Source organism: Epinephelus moara, chromosome 17 (assembly GCF_006386435.1).
Source record: "Epinephelus moara isolate mb chromosome 17, YSFRI_EMoa_1.0, whole genome shotgun sequence".
NCBI lineage: Eukaryota > Metazoa > Chordata > Actinopteri > Perciformes > Serranidae > Epinephelus > Epinephelus moara.
In genome coordinates this window covers 20,401,369-20,422,987 of record NC_065522.1, presented here as the reverse complement: position 1 = coordinate 20,422,987, position 21,619 = coordinate 20,401,369, and the positions used below count along the sequence as shown (strand labels likewise).

The 21,619-nt window shown below is 41.2% G+C and overlaps 1 protein-coding gene across 1 annotated transcript in view; it reads left to right on the top strand.

Annotated features, from left to right (window-relative positions):
• The window catches only part of ndrg2 (NDRG family member 2), a 52,862-nt gene extending 32,186 nt beyond the window's left edge, over window positions 1–20,676 (top strand). Inside the window, exons 2-16 of the mRNA XM_050067795.1 lie at window positions 5,476–5,558; window positions 10,567–10,608; window positions 11,491–11,596; window positions 11,704–11,824; window positions 12,409–12,471; window positions 14,388–14,448; window positions 16,348–16,434; window positions 16,674–16,730; window positions 16,898–17,001; window positions 17,089–17,127; window positions 17,235–17,286; window positions 17,448–17,495; window positions 17,598–17,633; window positions 20,201–20,252; window positions 20,347–20,676. Of these exons, the coding sequence (XP_049923752.1) occupies window positions 5,487–5,558; window positions 10,567–10,608; window positions 11,491–11,596; window positions 11,704–11,824; window positions 12,409–12,471; window positions 14,388–14,448; window positions 16,348–16,434; window positions 16,674–16,730; window positions 16,898–17,001; window positions 17,089–17,127; window positions 17,235–17,286; window positions 17,448–17,495; window positions 17,598–17,633; window positions 20,201–20,252; window positions 20,347–20,510 (1,104 nt within the window). The 5' untranslated portion in view covers window positions 5,476–5,486 and the 3' untranslated portion in view covers window positions 20,511–20,676. The remainder of the gene's footprint in view (window positions 1–5,475; window positions 5,559–10,566; window positions 10,609–11,490; window positions 11,597–11,703; window positions 11,825–12,408; window positions 12,472–14,387; window positions 14,449–16,347; window positions 16,435–16,673; window positions 16,731–16,897; window positions 17,002–17,088; window positions 17,128–17,234; window positions 17,287–17,447; window positions 17,496–17,597; window positions 17,634–20,200; window positions 20,253–20,346) is intronic.
• The last annotated feature ends 943 nt before the right edge of the window (window positions 20,677–21,619 follow it).

Sequence of the window (21,619 nt, the reverse complement as noted above, 5' to 3'; positions counted from 1 at the left end):
AAAGCAAAAGCAGCATGTGTATACATTCAGTAGGCTATATCTTCAGTAGCTAGCTAGCTAACCCTACACTTTTCAGGGTTTGATTTTGGTTTTGGAACAGGGAAGAAACGTATATCTTTTTCCAACCTCTCCAGGTAACGAGTATCATTAATACACGACGTGCCCCAGGCACAACATTTAGCTCCAAATCCACAAAACCAGCCTGGGAATGAAGGAACTCTGAAACGACTGCATTAGAGTCAATGGAGCACAGCTGTGTTGTTGTCAGATCGATGCTACATTATGATTGGCCAGTCTGCGTCTGGGGGTGGGACTTAGCAAAGGGTCAATTGCCTAATCAAGTTCTCGACTAAGTTTACTCTCACTTGTGTGTTTATTGGCTCGGAAGACAACAAACTCATAATTAGGGATGTAAGAAAATATTGATACTATGGCGGTATTATATTTTGTGACGCTGTATCAATTTTAAAATACTATAAATTTTTAATTGTTTACATTTTTTTAATTAAAAAAGAAACCTGCATGTACTTTTGTTAATTTATTTTTTAAACGAAAATAGGCAAATGTTAATTCCTTTGCTCAGACTTTTTTAAAATGTGGTGTGGTCTTTACACTACCACAGTTTCCCTAAAAACAGATTTTAAAAAATCTTACAGTATCACAATATATCACAATTTAATAGCCGGATTCTTGCAAAATATCAATTGACAGAATATTTAATCTACAACAATTTAGATTATTTTGTTTTTCAGGCAAAAAGGTCAAACATTCACAGGCCCCAGCTTCTTAAATGTGATGATTTGCTTCTTTTTGTCTTTGTGTCATATGATTGTAAACTAATTATATTTGAGTTTTAAACTGTAACCTGAAGCCAGCACCTTGATCTACAGCCATGCTGCATTCAATCGATTAATTGATAATTAAAATAATAGTTAGTTGCCACTCTAAAAGATCAAATTTGGTGGATGTTGGCCCAAAGATCAGTTGATTACATTTTTGGTGTACTCTGGCTGCAGGATTTCCCACCATTAGACAATTAATTTTGCATTTGTTTATTATATTTAGGGAGAAAATCCAACATTTAGGACGAACAATATGACATATATGTGCTATTTTCTCTCAAAGCCGAACCTCAAAGCAGTCTGCCATCTCTAGAAGTTAGCAGGAGAAGTTACAGAAGCAAGAAAATGCAGAAAAAAAAGATAAAATGATGCAGACAAATGGCCGAGAGAGACTCAAAAATGATAATACAATATGTGTAAGTCTCATAAATAGCTGTACTAAGAGGGAGGGCAGCAGAGATGGATGGCAAACAATGGGAGCTACGAGTCTGTGTGTGTCTGTGTGTATGTGAGAGTGTATTAGAGGGGGCGGGGGATGCTTTGGTGACTAATCATTTCCGTTTGAGACCCAGAGAGACACAGGCCCCCTGGGGTAGCAGTTCATTTTCTGATGAGTGCACACACGCACGTAAAGCACACACACCGACTCATCTGACGTAAGGCCGAATCTGCAGATGGAATACAGTCATCGGTTTATGGGAGCATGAATTGTGATGTCAGAAGGTCCCATATTTCAGCCTTAAATGTCAGCTCAGGCATAACGCTATGAGACACAATACACAACTGTGCCACAACATCAACCTGTGCTCGCTCATTTACTCTTAATATCCTCTTTTAGCCTTAAGGAATTCTGAAAAGTACTATACAGCTAATTAGTGGTTATCATAGCTAAGCTTTTACTTGGACTGACATTTCAACTTTCCATTTATGTCTCAAATAATTTCAGGTTGAGTATCTGTGAAGTAAGTGTCAGGGTGACTCCAAATACTGCACTGATGGACAGACAGGTGCATTTCTGCACAAATAAATAATCTTAACAGGTTGTGTTAAGTTGCATTCATTCTTCGACCACCATGGCTGTAAAAAACAAACTATGCCACAGAGGCAACAAGAGGTGAAGCTGCACTTAGAAGGTATTCTCATACAACAGTTTATATAATATCTAACAAATAAGCGCCCCTCAAATGGCTACGTCAGGTTACACCTTTGACATAAATTTACCTACTAAAGGCAAAGGTCCGCAGGTTGGTTTCGGCAAGCAAAGTTATGTAGGTTAGCTTTAGAAAAAGAATCATGTTTGGCCATCATCACGTTACGTACTTAACATAAAGTTACACAAGTTAAATTTAGAAAAAGAAACGTACGTTTAAAATAAGTCAAATTTCACTTTGGTTCACATGAGAGACGGTAATCATTCTCTTGGGGGAAAGTCCTGTGTTTGTTTAACCCATCCACCACCCCAACTTGTCTCCTGGGATTTCTACTTGTGCATCTACGTCATAGTCTACACACGTCGCCTACACTGTTGTGAACATTTATACTTGTGGGGTGGTGTGTCTGCGTCACTCTGCAGTTACACCTCCAAAACACTAGTCAGTGGTGGGTTTCTGTGAAGTGCTGTTAAGTTTAATTGATTCAAAACACACATTAAACACGCATTAAATACATGGCCTAATAGAGACAATTTTAAACACAAGTACACAAATCAGCTTCACTATAACTCTGGACACATTTCCCCCACAAAAACATGCTAATGTTATTAGCACAGGCCTATGGCATTTTACATTGTATAAATTAGCCTAGCAGCTAACGGACTTTTCCTCTATTCGTATGAAGCCAGGGACAACAGTTTAAATGAGGAGGGAAAATTGTGCTTCTATTTACCAACAATGTTGTTTGCCTTCTTTATTGCTCTGTGTCTTTAGATGAGTTCCATACCTGGTAAAGTAATCTCTAATAGTTTACTGCAGGGTTCAACCTTAATGTTTTTTAATCGACTTCCCGAAAGTCCATTTTTACTTGCCCCTAGACAGCGCTGCTGCTACACACACGTGCATCTTGGCTGTGCATGGGGCATCAAGTGCTGGAGGGGGCACCAAAACAGCTAATGACAGTCGTAATCATAAGGATGAAGTATTTCGATTTAAGATAAGCACAAAGCAGTTATGGTTAGGGCACCTACATGACCAGCAGTGGTCCTTCCCCTATACAAATTGTTTTATTTATCATAGGGCTGTCCCCAATATCATTAAGTGATAATTACCTGTGAATACTCAAAGCTTCGACAGGACACTTTGGGGTAAATCAACTACTCGATCCCAACCTAGCTTTATAGCACCTAGCAATGCCTCGTGCTTGTGTGTGAAAGAGAGAGACAGAGAGTGATGGAGAGGGAGATGAAAGGTGTAAGGAACACTATTGCACACAATGTTTCTGTACGTTATTAATAACTCAGAACGCTGCAGGTCACAGTACTAGATGTAAATCAAGTGCTTCACTACGGTCGCCAGCCGCGGATAACAGTCTGCATTTCTTCTCACCTTGTCCTCATCGGGCTGCCAATGCAATTCTTTGAAGCAGGGTTCAGTGACTGCGCTGCGCACTTTCCTCATATGTGTCTGACACTTGCCACCTCCTTTCAATTTCCTTGACCAGTTTACTAGTGAAAAATTGACAAAAAATAAAAGTCTGAATACTAATTTGGACGTAAATTACCATGGTTACGACTGAAGCTTTGAATCATTGAGGTTAGACCTATTTATATAGTGGTTATCAAATAACAATTTCACATGCCTTTGAAAAAGGCCCGTTTTATCAACACATTCTCACTCCGACCTCGTCACATATCGACGTTTGGTAATAGACTTTCCACGTCCAGATCCAACGTGCGAGGTACCCTGGATGCGTTGGTTGTTTACGTTCTGGGATACCGTGTCAAGTTGTACCTGTTACATGTATTGTCTTCTTTCAAAATACACTTCTGTTTTCACAGGAAATTTATCGTTTACATACGGACTCTTTCAAGATAAGCGCAGTACGTCAGATGTTTTTTCCTCCAACAACTAACGCATGTGGTTAGGGTTTAGGAAAAAAGAACAGGGTTTGGCTTTAGAATCTTACGGGACGAGAACGCACTTGAGGGTGAAAGTCGGTGTTTGTTGGACCCATCTACCTTAACTTTAGTTCTTGTCCATCGTGTTTCCCCCTGATGCCGACAAGCGCCATTAAACTATAACGGCAACCGGGCTTGTATCATGCTAATGTTAAAGGACGCCTTTTTTCGTTGTGTCTGACGCCACAAGTCACTGCCCAAGCACCGGAGTTTCGCCTACATCCTCCAACTAAACTCCTGTTCCCATTATAAATGAAGTGCTTGCTTGCACTTCAGCCCATAAACATTGGCTTTACGTGCCGCTGTGTGCTTGTGAGTGCCCAATCTCCACTCCTTAGCTACTTCCATCATCAGCTCCAGGGATAAACAGTTTGCGCCACTTGACCCATTGGTCAAAGGAGTCACAGGATTTACTAGCCTGGCGTGGCATTTTACTTGCCCTTATTGTTGAGCGCTGTAGTGGCTGTTGTTAGTTTTTCTGACAGTCTCAGTAGCATTGCAAAACCAGCCGATGATGCAGGAAGATAGAACACTTTCAATAAAAGCACAGTAAAACAGTTGGAGCATTTTGTTTTGGGCATTAAAAGATAGCAATTTCCCTAGAAAGTACTTTCTTTGTTGTGTCTCTGTGCTTTTACAAGGTCACTCCACGAGTCCCATTTAAACGTATAGCTGGGCACAATGCCATGGTACTTGTAATCTGTAACCGACTGTATTGGCTCCCCATTGATAAAAGTAGAGGTTAGAGGATTGCAGCCTTCGAACATCAAGTCAAGAACTGGCCCATGCTTCTCCTCTCCGTCCCCATGTTAAGGCTTCAGTTTGAATTCCCAGACCTGTGGAGAAATCAATGCAGCAGTGTCAATGAAATTAACTTCCCTCTACCTCTGTGAACAACCAGCTTTTGTGATGCCCTCGGGCGCAGCGGTAACACACACACTGTGGCTGTAAAGGTGTGAAAATAAGCAGCACGCTCGACTAACCTTGCTCAGATAAAAGTAATGCGACACAAAGTGTTTTTTCCCATCACTTCATCCTTATCAGCCACTTGTTTGTCACAGGCGTTTCTCCCCCCAGGTGGTTCTCATTGCTATCATCCACCTCTCTTTTCCTGTCACTGTGTTTCACCCACCTTCATCTCTCTATCCTATATTCCTTACACCCATCCCTAAATGAGCCCATGTACTGATCCATCCCTTCTCTTCTCCTCTTGCTCTTTCTTTTTCGGCCCCATAATCCCTTTTTGCTCATCTCTGCCAGCACTAATTACTAATTAACTTTCATAAGGTCCCACAGCCCGAGCAAAGTCCCAGAGGAAAACGACTACATGGGGTATTTAATCACTTGGTGTGTAGGTGCATACATGTGTTGACCTCTGCGTGTGTTTTGCTCACCTGTTCTTGCATCACAGTGTCAAGTGTTTGTGTGTAAGAATAAGATGTATTGATCGTCACGGTGAGGAGGGCAGAACAAGTGTAGAAGCTACAGACCTTCATGCTCTGCTCTCTTTTACCTGTACAGGAGGCGACACCATGACAACAGAGATGCAGGAGATCGCCATCACGGAGGAGAAGCCTTTACTCACGGGTCAGGCTGATGCCAAGGTCAGAGACGATGGCGCGCACACGTACATACGACAATATGTACACACATGTTGTACACACGGGCTGCATGCAAATACACACATGTAGAGTTAAATGTTTTCCAAGCATGGAGACACAGACACACGCACACTAATTTCATGGTTGTCAGTGTGTAACCTACAAAATCTGAAACCACAGATTAACGGCAGAGTGTGTGTGTGTGTGTGTGTGTGTGTGTGTGTCCCAGGAGACAGAAAAACAAGGCTCGGTTTGTGTCCTCGCTGTGCATGAATGCAAGCGCGCGCACTTTTGAGTCTGAGCGGAGCCTACATGTGACAACATGTGTTTCAAACACATGTGTGCACAGCCGTGTGTGTGTGCTTGTGTGTGTGTTTGTGGACAGCTGCAGCGCTGGCTCAGATCTGCCAGGTTGACGTCAAAGCCCCGAGGGAGCGAGAGCAGCTCCTCTGCTCTGCTGCGCTGATGTTGCCGCGCGGATGCAGCGGTGCAGAGCGGAGCGGTTTGTCTCTCACTGCTGACACCTGGTGGGCATATGGGGAAATAGCACTAAAAGATAGATTTCCAAAAGGAATAATGCAGAGACTGTCAACAACTCTCATTAGGACTGCTCTGACTCACCGGATGCAGACTGTGGCTATAAGCCTGTCACTTGCTGGTTATTTAAGCCTGTATTCTCCCCTTTGCCACTGGTAACAACAACAACAACATAACCTCTGAACTAAAAACGTACACGCTGAAAATGGAATGTTTCGATTAATATTTTGATCATGCAGTAAGGCATGTCCACTTCATTCTGTCAGTAAACTGTCATAAAGATCTACAGTGAATAAAATGACTTGTGATCGCACCCTGGAAAAGCCAGGCTCTGTCTCATAGGACTCTCATGCCTGATTTTGATCCGTTCTCTGACACAGCAAGTTGCCAGTGATGTTGACTTCACCTGTGTATTCATCCATTTGACTTCACATGAGCTTCTGTGATATTGTCGTAATAATGTTTTGCAAGAGCCACAAACTGCTACGACATCAACTATGGTTTTTAAAAGGTCCAGTGAGCCCTTCCAGAGCTAAATTATAGTCAGGCTTCACCTCTAGGACAGGGATTACCAAATAAGGTTTGATTTTTCTATCAGTAAAAGTTGAATCACACAGCTGATATCGGCCCACTGTATTTTGTGGTGTTTTGTTTTGCAGAGATTTAGCTGTTTTAATGACAATGCTTGTCTCCCGACATGCAAATCTTCCACCAAAACAAGCCCCCCTCACACTATTTTGCAAGGGCACAGTCACTACTTCCTGTGCTTAGAGCCGTGCAAGACAATTGTAGTTGGTTCAAAGACATACAAACAAGTCACAAGGGTTTTTACCTTTACAGCAAATTGATAATGTGTGCTGTCAGACCTTCCTCTAGCGCTGACACAGCACTGTGGAGATAGGTCTGGCTTTATGAGACTATACTAAGACTAAAACTAGCAATACGTTTGTCAGTCTCTCAATAAATTCCGACTTCCCTACCCTGTCGGTGGCACTCAGCCCCAAGCCCACTGGTGCCTACTGAGGGTGTAAATATTGAATAACTGCTCACAAATACACTTAATTGTTATGCCTCCGCACCGGCGACAGCTGTAGCTAGAGGCATTATGTTTTAGGGTTATCCATACGCCCCATTCTTGTGAAAGCTATTTCACAAGAATGTCTTGAGGGATTTTTTTTTTTTACATTTGGCACAAACGTCCACTTGGTCTCAACAATTAACTGATTAGATTTTAGTGGTCAAAGGTCAAGGTCACTGTGACCTTGTCTGTCCTATTCATGAGAACACTATTTTAATAACACCTTGAGGGAATAGACTAAACAATGAACTGATTAGGTCTATCGTCACAGGACGGGGTACATCAAAGGTCACAGGTCAAGGTCACTGTCACCTCATGTCCATCTCATTCTCGTGAACACAATATCTCAAAAAGGCCTTGAGAAAATGTATTCACATTTGGCACAAATGTCCACTTGGTCTCAACGATTAATTGATTCGATTTTGGTGGTCAAATGTCAAGGTCACTGTGACCTTGTCTGTCCCATTCATGACAACACTATTGGAACACATAAGAACACCTTGAGAGAATAGAGAGAAACAATGAACTGATTAGGTCTGTCGTCATAGGATGGGTTAGATAAAAGGTCACAGGTCTTGAGGAAATTTGTTCACATTTGCCACAAACGTCAACATAGGTCGACTCAGAGCCTATGCCGTAGGTATGGCGCTGATTCGACACAGAAGTATAAATCCTGTATTAGTGTGATCAATACACTGCAGTTATAATCCTTTAAGATATATCTTGATATGACACGAACTAAAATCCATAAAATATTGAATCTTATATCACAATATTATTTTGGTTATGGTCCAGATCTACAACGGTGGAACACACTGTCCTTTATTGGAAATTAAAATGTGAAAATATATCTATGAAACAAAACAGGAGCTTGTTTAACTATGAATCAGTGACAGTGACAAATACTCATAATACAGAGTGATTATTGTCGCCTGTAGCATCAGTTACAACATGACCCACAGGGGTGTGATGGTGATTCTGAGGAGGAAATGTGATGAAGACTGGGAGGTTCTAGGTTATATCCGAACCTCCATTGTTCACTGCGACATCCCGCCTCCACCCTCTCACGTCCAACATCCAGCCTCTGCCTCACGCTGAACTCCATGATCAAGAATAAAATTTATATTGATTAAACCAGTGACCTTTATAAACGCAGCTATGTGCCTCCTCCTCTCCATTCACCAAATCTCCAGGATGCCCATCTGCACACGCCCACCTCCACTTCAACTTCCCAGACTGCTAATTTCCTAACGGCTTGTGATGCTAGTAATTCATTAGTGGGGAAAATGGATCCGATGTTGCAAATGAACACCCCATTTAAAGCCTCCCACTGACAGACTTCCTCCGTATAATCCCCAGTATTCCACAACCACCTGCTCCTCTGAAGAGGTTCTCTGCTGCTTTAGTGGGAGCACAATGCCGCCCATCTTGCCTGTGTGGGTGGTAATTAGGGAGCAAGTCCTCGTTTAACATAAAGGGGCTGTGAAAAGACAAAAAGCTGAGAATATTCTCTCATATATGCTTTTTGTTTTCATGTATACACACTAAAAAGACAAAAAAAAGAGGACAAAGGGATAGAATAGTCTATTTTTATGCTCATGTTTTACAGATTCTTGAAATATAACTATGAAAAGTGACTCAGATCACAAAATAACAACCGTTTATGGAGACTTATGCAGGTAACATAGTTGTTAGGATAGCTGTTGATTTGAGTCCTTTTAAGAAAAAAAAATGAAACAACTTGAATTAGTGCTGGACAATATAGAGAAAATGAAACATAAGGATGTTTTTACTGCTAAGTTTAGAAAATAACATAACTTTACTGTAACGCAGCCTTTAAAACCAGGAAAAGACAACACTTACGATATTACAATATCCAAAATCTAACAATGTAATATCGGTATAATATCAACATATTACCCAGACCTAACTTTAATCCTTTATGTTTAATAAATATGGATGTGATTTGATGTTTTGGGGAATTAATATACACTTACCAGCCACTTTATTAGGTACACCTTACTAGTGCTGGGTGGGACGCCCTTTGGCCTTCAGAGAACTCATTGTCATGTTCAAGAAACCAGTTTGAGATGATTTGAGCTTTGTGACATGGTGCGTTATCCTGCTGGAAGTAGCCATCAGAAGATGGGTACGCTGTGGTCATAAAGGGACGGACACGGTCAGCAACAATACTCAGGTAGGCTGTGGTGTTTAAACCATGCTCAGTTGGTGCTAAGGGGCCCAAAGTGTGCCAAGAAAATATCCCCCACACCATTACACCACCACCACCAACAGCCTGAACCGTTGATACAAGGCAGGATGGATCCATGCTTTCATGTTGTTTACACCAAATTCTGACCGTACCATCTGAATGTGGCAGCAGAAATCCAGACTCATCAGACCAGGCAACGTTTTTCCAATCTTCTATTGTCCAGTTTTGGTGAGCCTGTGTGAACTGTAGCCTCAGTTTCCTGTTGTTAGCTGACAGGAGTGGCACCTGGTGTGGTCTTCTGCTGCTGTAGCCCATCTGCTTCAAGGTTGGACGTGTTGGACAACCACCGTGGACACCAACAACCATGCCACGTTCAAAATCACTTAAATCACCTTTCTTCCTCACTCTAATGCTCAGTTTGAACTTCAGCAGGTCGGCTTGACCATGTCTACATGCCTAAATGCCTTGAGTTGCTGCCACGTGATTGGCTGACTAACTATTTGCATTAACAGGCAGTTGAACGAGTGTACCCAATAAAGTGGTCGGTGAGTCTGTTCTCTAGTTGATTAGTCGATTAATTGATTAATCATATTTCATGCAAAAAAGCCAAACATTTGATAGTTTCAGATTCACAAGTGCAAGGAGCGTCTTCTTGTCTTGTGATAGTTGACTGATTATCTCTTGGGTTTGAACTGTTAGTCAGACAAAACAAGAAATTGGGACTCAATCAAAAAAATAATCTGCAGATTAATCAATAATGAAAACAAGAAGTGTACTTGGAGAGCGCAGATCTCTGCCAAGTCTAAATGCTGAATCTCAGACCGTTTACTACAGTGAAAAATAATTTGTGTACCGGCCCCATGACTCAGATCCACTCTAAAATTAAATGGGCTCACCTTTGGCCCATGCTACACCCTTTCACCAAATGTAATGAAAGTCAGGCCTTATTTTTTCCATAATCCTGTTGACAAACAGACAAACAAACAAACTGAACAGAAAACATAACATCCTTGGTGGAGGTAATAATTATTAGTTGCAGCGTTGGTTGTTGTCTCTCTTTTTCCTTATGATGAATAAACAAAATGAAATGAAGTGGCATCTCCAGTGGCATTTAAAGATATAAATATCCAACAATCACGTGTGCACCTTTTTCTAACAAGACTTTATTCCTTTATTTCTTACAGGATGCTGAGCTGGCTGCGAGGATACTCCTGGACCAAGGACAGGTAAGACTGAATACTTAAAGATTTTTTTACTGAAGAGGTCATGGGTGTGAAATACGAATAAAATATTAAATATAATCATTTTAGAACAATGTGATCAGTCAGGAATGAAAAACGTAAATTGCTTTAACAGAGGAAGAACAGTCTTCATAGGGGTGCTAATGGTTCATAGTTTAATGATGATTCTGGGGTGTCACACTACGTTTTCAATACTGCAAAAAAGTAGAAGTGCCAGAGAATTGTACTTGATTTTTCAATTTTTAAATGTGTGAAAACTAACATTCATAACACATAGGCCTGCCTACTATTGCTGCTTCCTCTGCAAGCTGCTTTGCAACCTGCCTTCACCCCAGCTCCTCCTTTTTATGTTGTGTCTGACTTATCAATGTCATTTCTGTTTGTCAATGATGCTGTCATGGAAGGGCAGAGAGGAATTCTCTCTCCACCTTAGGCTTCCCTTGTTTGCACATGGAAGGGCAGAGGGGAGTGCTCTCTCCACCTTAGGCTTCCCTTGTTTGCACATGGAAGGGCAGAGAGGAATGCTCTCTCCACCTTAGGCTTCCCTTGTAGGTGCATGGAAGGGCAGGGAGGAGTGTTCTCTTTGCCTCGAGCTTTCCACGTAGGCATGTGGGAGGGCAGAGAAGCCCCAGAACAGAGCCATACTGCCAAATATAATACTACAAATGGAAATTAAGTGTTCCTGACTAAACTATGATTAAAGAAGTCAGTTTTTACAGTCAGACACTTGAATGTCTGGATGTTGTTTTAGGAATAAAAAAAATCTTGGGGGATTTTACTTTGATAAAGGTAAAACAAATATCTGCAAGCTCACTACAGAAATGTCAAAATCACACTTAGAGTATGTTGTTGTCTCTTGCTCTCCAGGAGCACAGTATTGAGACCCCACATGGTGTTCTGCACGTGACCCTCCACGGCACACGAACCACCCGCAGGCCTGCCATCCTCACCTTCCACGATGTGGGTCTGGACAGTGAGTAGCTCTCTCTTTGTCTCTCTTGCCTTTTTTTGTTCCTGAACTCTTCAGCTTTTCCCTCATTGGTGACTTTTATGTCTGATTCCTCTTTTTGTCTCTGTCAGATAAGAGCTGCTTCTCCCCTCTTTTCAAGTTTGATGAGATGCAGGAGATTGTCAAGAACTTTACCCTGATTCACGTCGACGCTCCGGGGCAGGAGGAGGGGGCTGCTCCCTATCCCACAGGGTACGAACTTTATTGTTATGTGTATTGACGTACTGGTTTTCCCTCAGTCCTGCCGTAACCTCGTTTTCTTTTTTTTTAAGTAAACTTCTCAGAAACGGAAACAATCTTCTGTGGCCGGATTAAACCTAATCTCTTCCAAAAATACTTCACATCTCTCACATCTCCCTCCTCCGCGGTCTCTAATACGCTCTTGTCAGAGGTTTAAAGAAAATCCGTCCTTTTCTCTCTTTACGCACTCCTCATTTCTCCCCCCCCCCCTGCACTTCTCTAGCACTTCTCCTCCCTGCGTGATTATTTTACGAGCTCAGGAGGATTTTGTTTCGTGCATTGTCAGAGCATCTCGGCTGTGACCTTTAACTCCTGCTGGTGATGCTTGAAATCAAAGCTTATTCTCTTTTTGATCTTGTTTTTAATCTTTGTGGATGAAAGTGTCAGCTGCTACATGTGTTTTAGAAAATAAAATCTTTCATCATCATGTGATTTGAGTAATTTCCAATCATGTTTTTGCACTAACAATAACAAAATGTTGGTGTTCTCATATTATGATGGTTCATTAAACTGAGATCATTTGTTTCCTGGTACAGTTACCAGTATCCCTCCATGGACACCGTAGCAGAGATGATTCCCTCCGTCCTGCAGTTTTTCAAGTGAGTTAACAATAATTATTTTGACATAGGAACACAATCATAATTTTATTTGGCTCATGCACACGGAAGGGGATTGTGCATGATGTATACATGCATCCACTTTAACTGATTCTCCTTGTCATGTGTTATCATTATACAGCTATACTTTTAAGTCTGGTTTTCTGGTTGTTGCTGTCGTGCTGCTTGAACTCACAGTTGGGTCAGAAATCAGAATCAGAAACAGTCAAGTAACGTAAACAGAAGTTTTTAAAAAATTGGCCAAAAAAAAACATTAGGGTTTGTCTATTGGAACTAAGTCCTACATTACCCTTTAGAAACAACTGCTCTGACTTCACACAGAAGACACTTGTCTTGCTTAATAAACCTCTGAAAGTCGAGTTTGCACAATCCTGTGTAATTAGATCTTAAATAAGAACCATGATAGCTTATTAGCATATAGCATATTCATTGTTTTTGCAGCGGAAGACTAAGCCTTTTGTCTTCCCCATCATCACATCATGACTAGGGCTGGGTTAAAATAATCAATCCATGCAATTCAAATTGATCTTCATTCCAAGGACCTGATATCAATTCATAATATCCAAAGTCACTCATTTAATATGCGCTTTTTCCTATGGATGCATGAAGCTTTAACCCTGTTAATCTCGCTGATAGTAAACTACTGACATTTTAGATATATTGTGACTTTGCTGTTTTAATATTACTGTTGCTGCTGTAGAAAGAACATTTAGTCGTAGAATATTTAAGTTTGAACCCTGCTCTGAATTTGTTGTTTTTTAAATAATCCCTTGTAAAATTTACAGTATTATCTCTTTAAGAATCTCTTTCACATACTAGCAAAAATTGATGTTGTATCTAAAATATCCCCAATCAAATCGCATCTAATTACATCTTATCGAATCAAATTGGAAATCAAATCAATGGGAACCTTGTGAATCAATATCAAATCGATTCAGGATATCATTGGCGATACCCAGCCCTATTGATGACGTTATGTTACTTCACCTTACCTTGCCTTACGTGCTGTGCAAATGTGGTATTTGCCATAATTCTGCCAGTATTTCCCCATAATGGCAGCAGGAGATCATTGTTTGCATCATCCTGTATATATTAATGTAAAATAAAAACCATACTAGCTACAACTTTTTTTTTGCAGCAGCAGAAAGCTAAGGCTTCTGTCTTCCATGTCATCACAGTGTCCGCTCATAATGTCATCATTGTGCTACATTACGTGTTGTGCAAACCCAAGTAAAAATGAGTGGTGGCGTCAGAGAAATGAATGATGTATCTTTCACAACACCTTTGCACTATGCTCATAAAAATGAGCATATCTAAAAAACTAATTAATCTACACAGTTCAAATAACCTATGGAGTGTTAAAAAAATATTTTGTTTATGTTTCTACATTTAAAAAATCTTTTTATTTTGTAAAATCTGATGAAAAAACAGAATTTTGCATTTTTTAATGACACAGTTTCAATACTCTTACCAATTATTCTGGTTCTTCATAACCTTTGAGATTAGGTTTTACAGATTGTGCCAGAGTGCGCTTCAGCACTCGGAATGAGTATTTCTGAACGCACCACTGACATCATCTTCCTCCATTGTCTAAAACAAGCCTATCTAGTGCTAGCTAACGTCTGCGGAGAATTGTTTTGCTTCCAGCTAAGCCCCGCCCACTAAAAACATCATACTGTTTACTAACAGTAAAAGGGTCTAAATATATGAAAGAAAATGAGTAAAGCATAATAGGTCCCCTTCAATATAGCCCTGCACACCTCTCCATGCAGCTCCATACACTTAATTTCAGAGTGAAACATTTGCCTTTAAAATGTGAGTAATGTATGGTTTTAGTGCACTGTATGTTTGAATATATATTCTATATGTAATAATAACCTGGTCTGTCCCTCTGTCAGCTTCCGCACTGTAATCGGAGTGGGTGTGGGAGTGGGAGCGTACGTCCTCTCCAAGTTCACAGTGAGTGTCATCTTTTGTTTTAAGCTTTTGTGTTCCGACAGCAGCTAATAATACTACACATTGTTTTATTCTGCAAGCAATACGGCATTAACACTCGCAGTCACTTTTAGACTTGTGAAATTTTAAAGGGGGCATTAAAGGTGCAGTGTGATCATGTGTAAGACATGACCCCCCCGGACCTCAGAAACATGGACTCTCTACCCCATTTCAAATCACAACTCAAAACCCATCTGTTCCAAATTGCATATTCCCTTTAATTGCCCACATCCATTTTTACTTTGTGTCACTCTTGTCTGTTGTTTTTATTTATTTTAATTGTGATTTTAATTGTGTTTTTAATGCTCTGTAAGTGTCCTTGAGTGTTGAGAAAGGCGCTTTTTAAATAAAATGTATTATTATTATTATGGTGATAATTGTAGTTTAAAACATTCAAAAGATAAACTAACATCAACAGAAAGTGAAGAAGTAACAGTTTGGAGGTTATGTCAAAGGTGTCTTTGTATTGTGTTGCAGAGATATTTACTCAAATTTTGGGTACTCTAACCTTGTTGGTAGTTGATTTATAGTTGTGTGCAGGCATTTATACGTGTGTGGTAGTGTGTCTGTGTTGCACTGCAGTTACACCTCTAAAATGCTGGCATCGGCGATGGGGTTTCTATGCCACTGTGTTTAGGTTCTGTGTAGTGCAGTAAAGTTTGATTGATTCAAAATACACCTTAAACACATGAATCATTGTTTAAGAGCAACAATACGAAACAAAACAACAAAATTAGGCTTCAATATAACTCACAAAGTCACAGACAAAAAACTTGTCTTTTGCTAGACACATTTTCCCCACAAATACAACATGCTAATGTTTTTAGCACAAGCCTATGGCATTTTACATTGTATAAATTAGCGCAGCAGCTAGCGGACTTTTCTTCTTCTCATATAAAGCCAGGGACAACAGCAACATTTAACAAAGGTCTCATATAAAGCCAGGGACAACAGCAACATTTAACAAAGGTAACGTTACAAAATTAAGCTTCATTTTAACTCACAAAGTTCACAGACAAAATACTTGTACCTAGCGGCCAGCAAACTTTTCCTTTACTCATATGAAGCCAGGAAAAACATCAACCTTTAACAACATTAACAAAATTTGGCTCTTCGGGTCTATTTCTGTAAGCTGAAACCATTTCCCTCAGTGGAAACGAAGCTTTTATTTACTTCAACTTCACAGATAAGAAACAATAAATTGTGAAGACAATAAAGCCTCCACAAAAATAGCATTTTAAGTCTTATGTGTGATTTATCCTGGCTTCATATGAGCAGAGGAAAACTCTGCTTGTCGCTAGGCTAATTTATAGAAAGTAAAATGCCATAGGCTTGTGCTAATAATGTTAGCATGTTATATTTGTTTGGAAAACGTGTTTAGTATAAGACAGTTTTTTTGTCAGTGAACCTTGTGAGTTGTAATGGAGCCGAATTTTGTAACATTACCTTTGTTAAATGTTGCTGTTGTCCCTGGCTTCATATGAGTAGAGGAAAAGTCTGCTAGCTGCTAGGCTAATTTATACAATGTAAAATGCCATAGGCTTGTGCTAAAAACATTAGCATGTTGTATTTGTGGGTAAAATGTGTCCAGATAAAGACAAGTGTTTGTCTGTGAATGCTGCGAGTTATAGTGAAGCTGATTTGTGTACTTGTGTTTGAAACTGTCTCTATTAAGCCATGTTTAATGTGTGTTTAATGTGTGTTTTGAATCAACTAAACTTTATAGAACTTCACAGAAACCCTGCCACTGACTAGTGTTCTGCACACAGTTTTGATTACTGAAATAATCTGAAAACATTCTGTCTTGTGATGCTTTTCTCATCATCTCACCATCTGTCTCTCTGCCGCTTCCTCTCTCCTCAGCTTGCGAACCCAGATTCAGTTGAAGGTCTGGTTCTGATCAACATCGACACTAACGCCCGAGGATGGATAGACTGGGCTGCTCAGAAGGTCCGTTTTGTCTCCTTTCTTCCAGGACTGCATTGTGTTGTACACAGAAACGTGGTATTTTAATGTAGTTAGCACTGATGCGACTTCCCCATCAATTTAAGTTTAGCTGTGGATATGAAATTACACAACTGTGTGCATGGTCTGCGTCTCAGAGTAGTATTGATTATGTCATTGTTTATCGTATTAAGCTTACTAAATGATGAACCATCTTATTGATTTCTCTTCTTCTCCGTCTGTAGCTCAGCTCCGTGACGTCCTCCTTCACAGAGCAGATCCTGTGCCACCTTTTCAGTCAGGTATGAGGACAATCATGCAAAATGTGTTTTAAAATACACCGAAAACGCAACATAATTTTCACAAATAGCTTTGGTTTGCTGCAAAAAAATCCAACCTTGTCAATTATTTTGTATCATTTTGTGAGAGTTTTGCATTGCAGTCGAAGAAAAGGTCTGTTTTCTTGCAGGAGGAGCTGTCATCAAACACAGAGCTAGTGCAGTCCCACAGAGAGCGCATCTCCAAAGCTTCTAATCTGGTCAACATAGAGCTCTTATGGAAGACTTACAACAGGTAAACACACCCACAGACATCATTACATAAAGGCAAACAGACTCCACATCAAACAACAGCAAACATAATTTTCTCTTTTCCCTCCAGTCGCAGAGACTTGAGCATCGACCGCAACAACACCTTTAAGTAAATACCCTCGAAGCTTTCATCTGTACACTTTATCTCTGGTTTTATTTTTTTTTTAATACAAACAAAAATGCCTCCCGTCTAAACTCTATTTCTGCCATCTTCAGGTGTCCAGTAATGTTGGTGGTGGGTGATCAGGCTCCGTATGAGGACGCTGCTGTGAGTGTTTCGGTCTTCTTATGTCTGAAATGGCTCCGAATGAGGACTTGGCATGTTTTATGTATTCTTATATTTTCTGTTTCACATCAACACAAAGGGTACAAAGGGTTGAGTCTTGTTTGATGGCAGAGGTTTACTGTTTTTCCCTCTGTGACCACTAGGTGGAGTGCAATAGCAAAATGGACCCAACAACAACCTCATTCCTAAAGGTAACTAAAGCTCATGTCTTTCTTTTTTAATCTTTCTCTCATGTTACCTACTCTTTATCCTGTCTTTCACTCTGACTTACATCTTCTCTCGCTCCTCCACAGATGGCTGATGCTGGTGGTCTCCCTCAGCTGACCCAGGTAACAACAAACTGACAGCTGCAACAAGCTGTCATGTTAAATTGGCCATCACAATGTGGGCTGTCAACAGAGAAAATCATGCTACCACTCTAAATTATGCACCATGTTTGCCCAAATTAACGCATGAATTGATGAATTGAAACATAAGAAAGAAACACATAGCATGATCTGAAACAGAAGCACCACGCCAGGAATAAAGTCTTAACCTACCACTGAAGTAATATCCCCAGTTCCCAGTATCCCCCCCTTGCCCACTACCCCTTGGCCCTCAAAATGAAGCAATGAGGGGTAGGGGTAGAAATCTTTCCCTATGAATTGTTAGTTTCAAACCCACTACCCCTCGTTATGCCACCTACCCCTACGCGCAAAAAGGAATTGGGACACCACTACCTCCTCGCGGGAATGCGTAAATGTAGAGGTAGGGCCAAGGGGGGGTATTGAGACGGGCCCTTAATGCTCTGCTTGGGATATCATTATTCCATGATATCTTTACACAGCAAATAGTTGTTTTGCTGATATATTAATGCTCTGAAAGTTGTAAACAGGCCAGCACGGTGGCGCAGTGGTTACCACTGTCCTGTGCGGAGTTTGCATGTTCGCCCATGTCAGTGCGGGTTTTCTCTGTGTACTCCAGCTTCCTCCCACAGTCCAAAGACATGCAGGTTAAATGGTGACTCTAAAGTGCCCGTAGGTGTGAATGTGAGTGTGAATGGTTGTCTGTCTCTATGTGTCAGCCCTGCGATAGTCTGGTGACCTGTCCAGGGTGTACCCTGCCTCTCGCCCAATGTCAGCTGGGATAGGCTCCATCCCCCCGTGACCCTCAAGAGGATAAGCGGTTACGAAAATGAATTGATGGAAGTTGTAAACAGAACCTTTAAATTAAAAACGTCAACTTTGGCTCCATAGACTGCATACAAAGTTGGATGACTTACCACTAATGTATAAAAATGAAGCCAAGGTATCCCAGATACGGCCGCTGCCATCTTACACTGTTGACGTTATTTGGAGCCAGATGGTGCTTCTCAAAGTCAAGGATGCTTCCTTGGTAGGACGGGTCCTTCCAACTCGGGTCCTACAGAAGCTAGGCAGGACTCCTTCCTAGCATTCAGTGAACAGACACAGGGACAGGCAAGTGAGTGCTCAGGTTTGGATCATTGAAGAGGCCCTGCCTTCGATTCTGGCAAATCGTGCACAAAGAATTTTAATACCCGCTGACGATACACACATGAATCCTTGAAAATTCCCTGAACAAAGGACTTGGTCCTCCATAGAATTTGAAGGATCCTTGACATTGGAACAGTCCCTCAGTGGGATTCGATGACGTAGCCTCCTCAAAATTCAGCTGTTTAAGGATCTTTCTTTGACTTTGAGAAGCACCAGAGTCTACACATAAGTGATCTGTATTGTATCAAGTTCCAGCCCTTACACCCGTCTGTCCAATCGTTAGAAGGGCCATTGAGTGCGATTGAATGGCACACACAGCTGTGAATAATGTCATCAAACCCCCTTTTTACAGTGTCAAATAACTAATTAAAACCAACCTTGTAAGACATATACTTGAACATACAGCAGCATAATAAGAACTCCGTAAAGTGACAGAAACTATCTTTCAAAGAAGTTTATTTGATGTGTATGTTGAGTTTTTAGTTTGGCCGATGTCCCATTCACTAACAAAAAGGGGGCAGGTTCAAATAAACACAAGAAATTTGTGCTCTAGAGAAAGGATCAGCGCTCAGTGAAGACCCTCCTAAGCCCTATGATAAGCTATTATGGCAAGGCTTAACTATACAGACCAGTGAGCAGTGATAACTAACACGTCTTTGGGGTCATCAGGTGGGAACCTCCTTTCACCAGTGTTTCATCTAGTTGGTGCCACGACACCTCCAGGAGGCTAGACAGTGATCTCTGGCGTCCCAGAGACACTCCCCTAATGCCAGCTCTCACTGCTCCCCGCACCGACCCAACAACCTCCTGTACTTTACCTATACTACCACAGAGGAGGTAGACCCAGGGAGAGTAGCCTAATTAAGGCTATAACACTCCCCCACTGGGTTAGGCTGTACAGTCTACCTCCCCAAGATGAGCCCTTAAAACAACCTCCTTACATTACACATGGCTTTCTCAGCCCAGACAGCACTGCCACCTTCAACAAACACAGGCTCCGTTTATGCAAGCTCCAGGTAGTGACAGTGCCAATACTACCCATCCTAGCACATTCACCACACCCTATTTCACATGCTACATACCATAACTCCAATATAAGCTAAAGTTAAAGGAGATAGAGAAGATAAACTCACAGAATCAGCAAACACACTCACCTTGCAGCATGGTCTCAAACAAAAGGGACTCAACTAGGCCACTCCCACATTTAAATAACCTTCCTCTTCCTGGATTTATGACTAATACTTGACCTGCACTGCAGCCAGCTACCAGGGGCCGATTCTATGTCTGTATATGGTCTATCATTGGCTGTCACATTGGCGCCACATTGCCCTGTTGTGTAGTTCATGTAATCATTAGTGAATGCACAGAATGTAAAACGCCATGTGTCTTCTTTGTGTTTGCAGCCTGGGAAACTGACTGAGGCTTTCAAGTACTTCATCCAGGGAATGGGCTACAGTAAGTTCACTTGTTAGGTCTTTTCATAGGATGTGACAACGATGATGTTAGGTAATGTTTACATCGATTTCAAATTTTCTTTTTCTCTCCACAGTGGCTTCATCATGCATGACCCGTCTGTCCCGCTCACGCACCACCTCCCTCTCCTCCTCCTACTCCATGGATGGGTCCCGCTCTCGCTCCCGCACCTTGTCCCAGGGCTCGCAGGGCGGCCAGATGCCGCCCAGCCCCTCCCAAACGATGGAGGTGTCTTGCTGAAGGGAGAAAACAAAAAAATGATAGGGAGAGAGAGAGAGAGCGAGAAAGAGAAGAGGGCGAAGGCGAAAGGAAGGGAAAGATGAAGCATGACGATAATGTAGGAACAAGACGAATGGGTTACTTATTTGTCACTAAACAACTCCCATCATTCCCCACAAGAGCAGAATAGGACTAGAGACAGGAGGAGGGAGGGAGGGAGAGAATTAGAGTGATTTCAGAAGGAGATAAAAACCTGTCTTGTACATTTTGCACCACACTTAAGTCCAGTCCTTCTCCTCACATCCCCCTTCCAGCTTAAAACAAAGTGGACTGGGCTGTTCTACTATGAATATAGGAAGTATAGGTCAGAAGAGAATAACAAAAAGGGGGGAGGTGGGGAAAGAGTGGCCACCAGTCCTCTCTCCCTCCTGCTATTGGAGCCTCTGTCAGCCAATAGAGCCCTTTAATTTAGATACGGAGGCCTATAGAGTCCACACACCTTGCGTTAACCAATAGTAATAATCCTGAAAACGGTATTGTTGTTGATGCTGATGATAATGTTGTTTGATTATGATATTGAAGCTAATGATGATGATAGGAAAAAAAAACGTAACTTTTTCTCTTTATTACGCAATGAGTTTAAAACGACATAGATTAAAAAAAAATACCATACTATAGCAGAGATACTTATAACAATGTGTGTCTACTACTTTTTAAGCTAGTTTTTATTGTGTTATTTTAATTTCTTTAATCGGATTTTATTTCCGCATTTGTAAACCTGCCTCAGCGAACGGCTGACGCTGCTGATTGGTTGACCCGTCGTGCGGCGGCAGCCAATGAGAGCCATTATAGTGACTACTTCCTCCTTGATGTTGCCAGGTCGTTTATGTCTTCCATTTGCCCCGTCTATCAGTGACTGTTTTGTTTTTCCATTGGATTTGAGGAGGTGGGCAGGAAGGTTTTTTATTTTAATTTTTTTGTTTGTTTCCTTTTTTTTTTTATGGACTTGGAAGTTGCATGCCTGGTATCAGCCCATGTGAATATTGACTGGATAACATTTTTCTTTTATATTTTGCTAATGAGTTGTGTGAGTTCGAATGTGTGTGTGTGTGTGTGTGTGTGTGTGTACT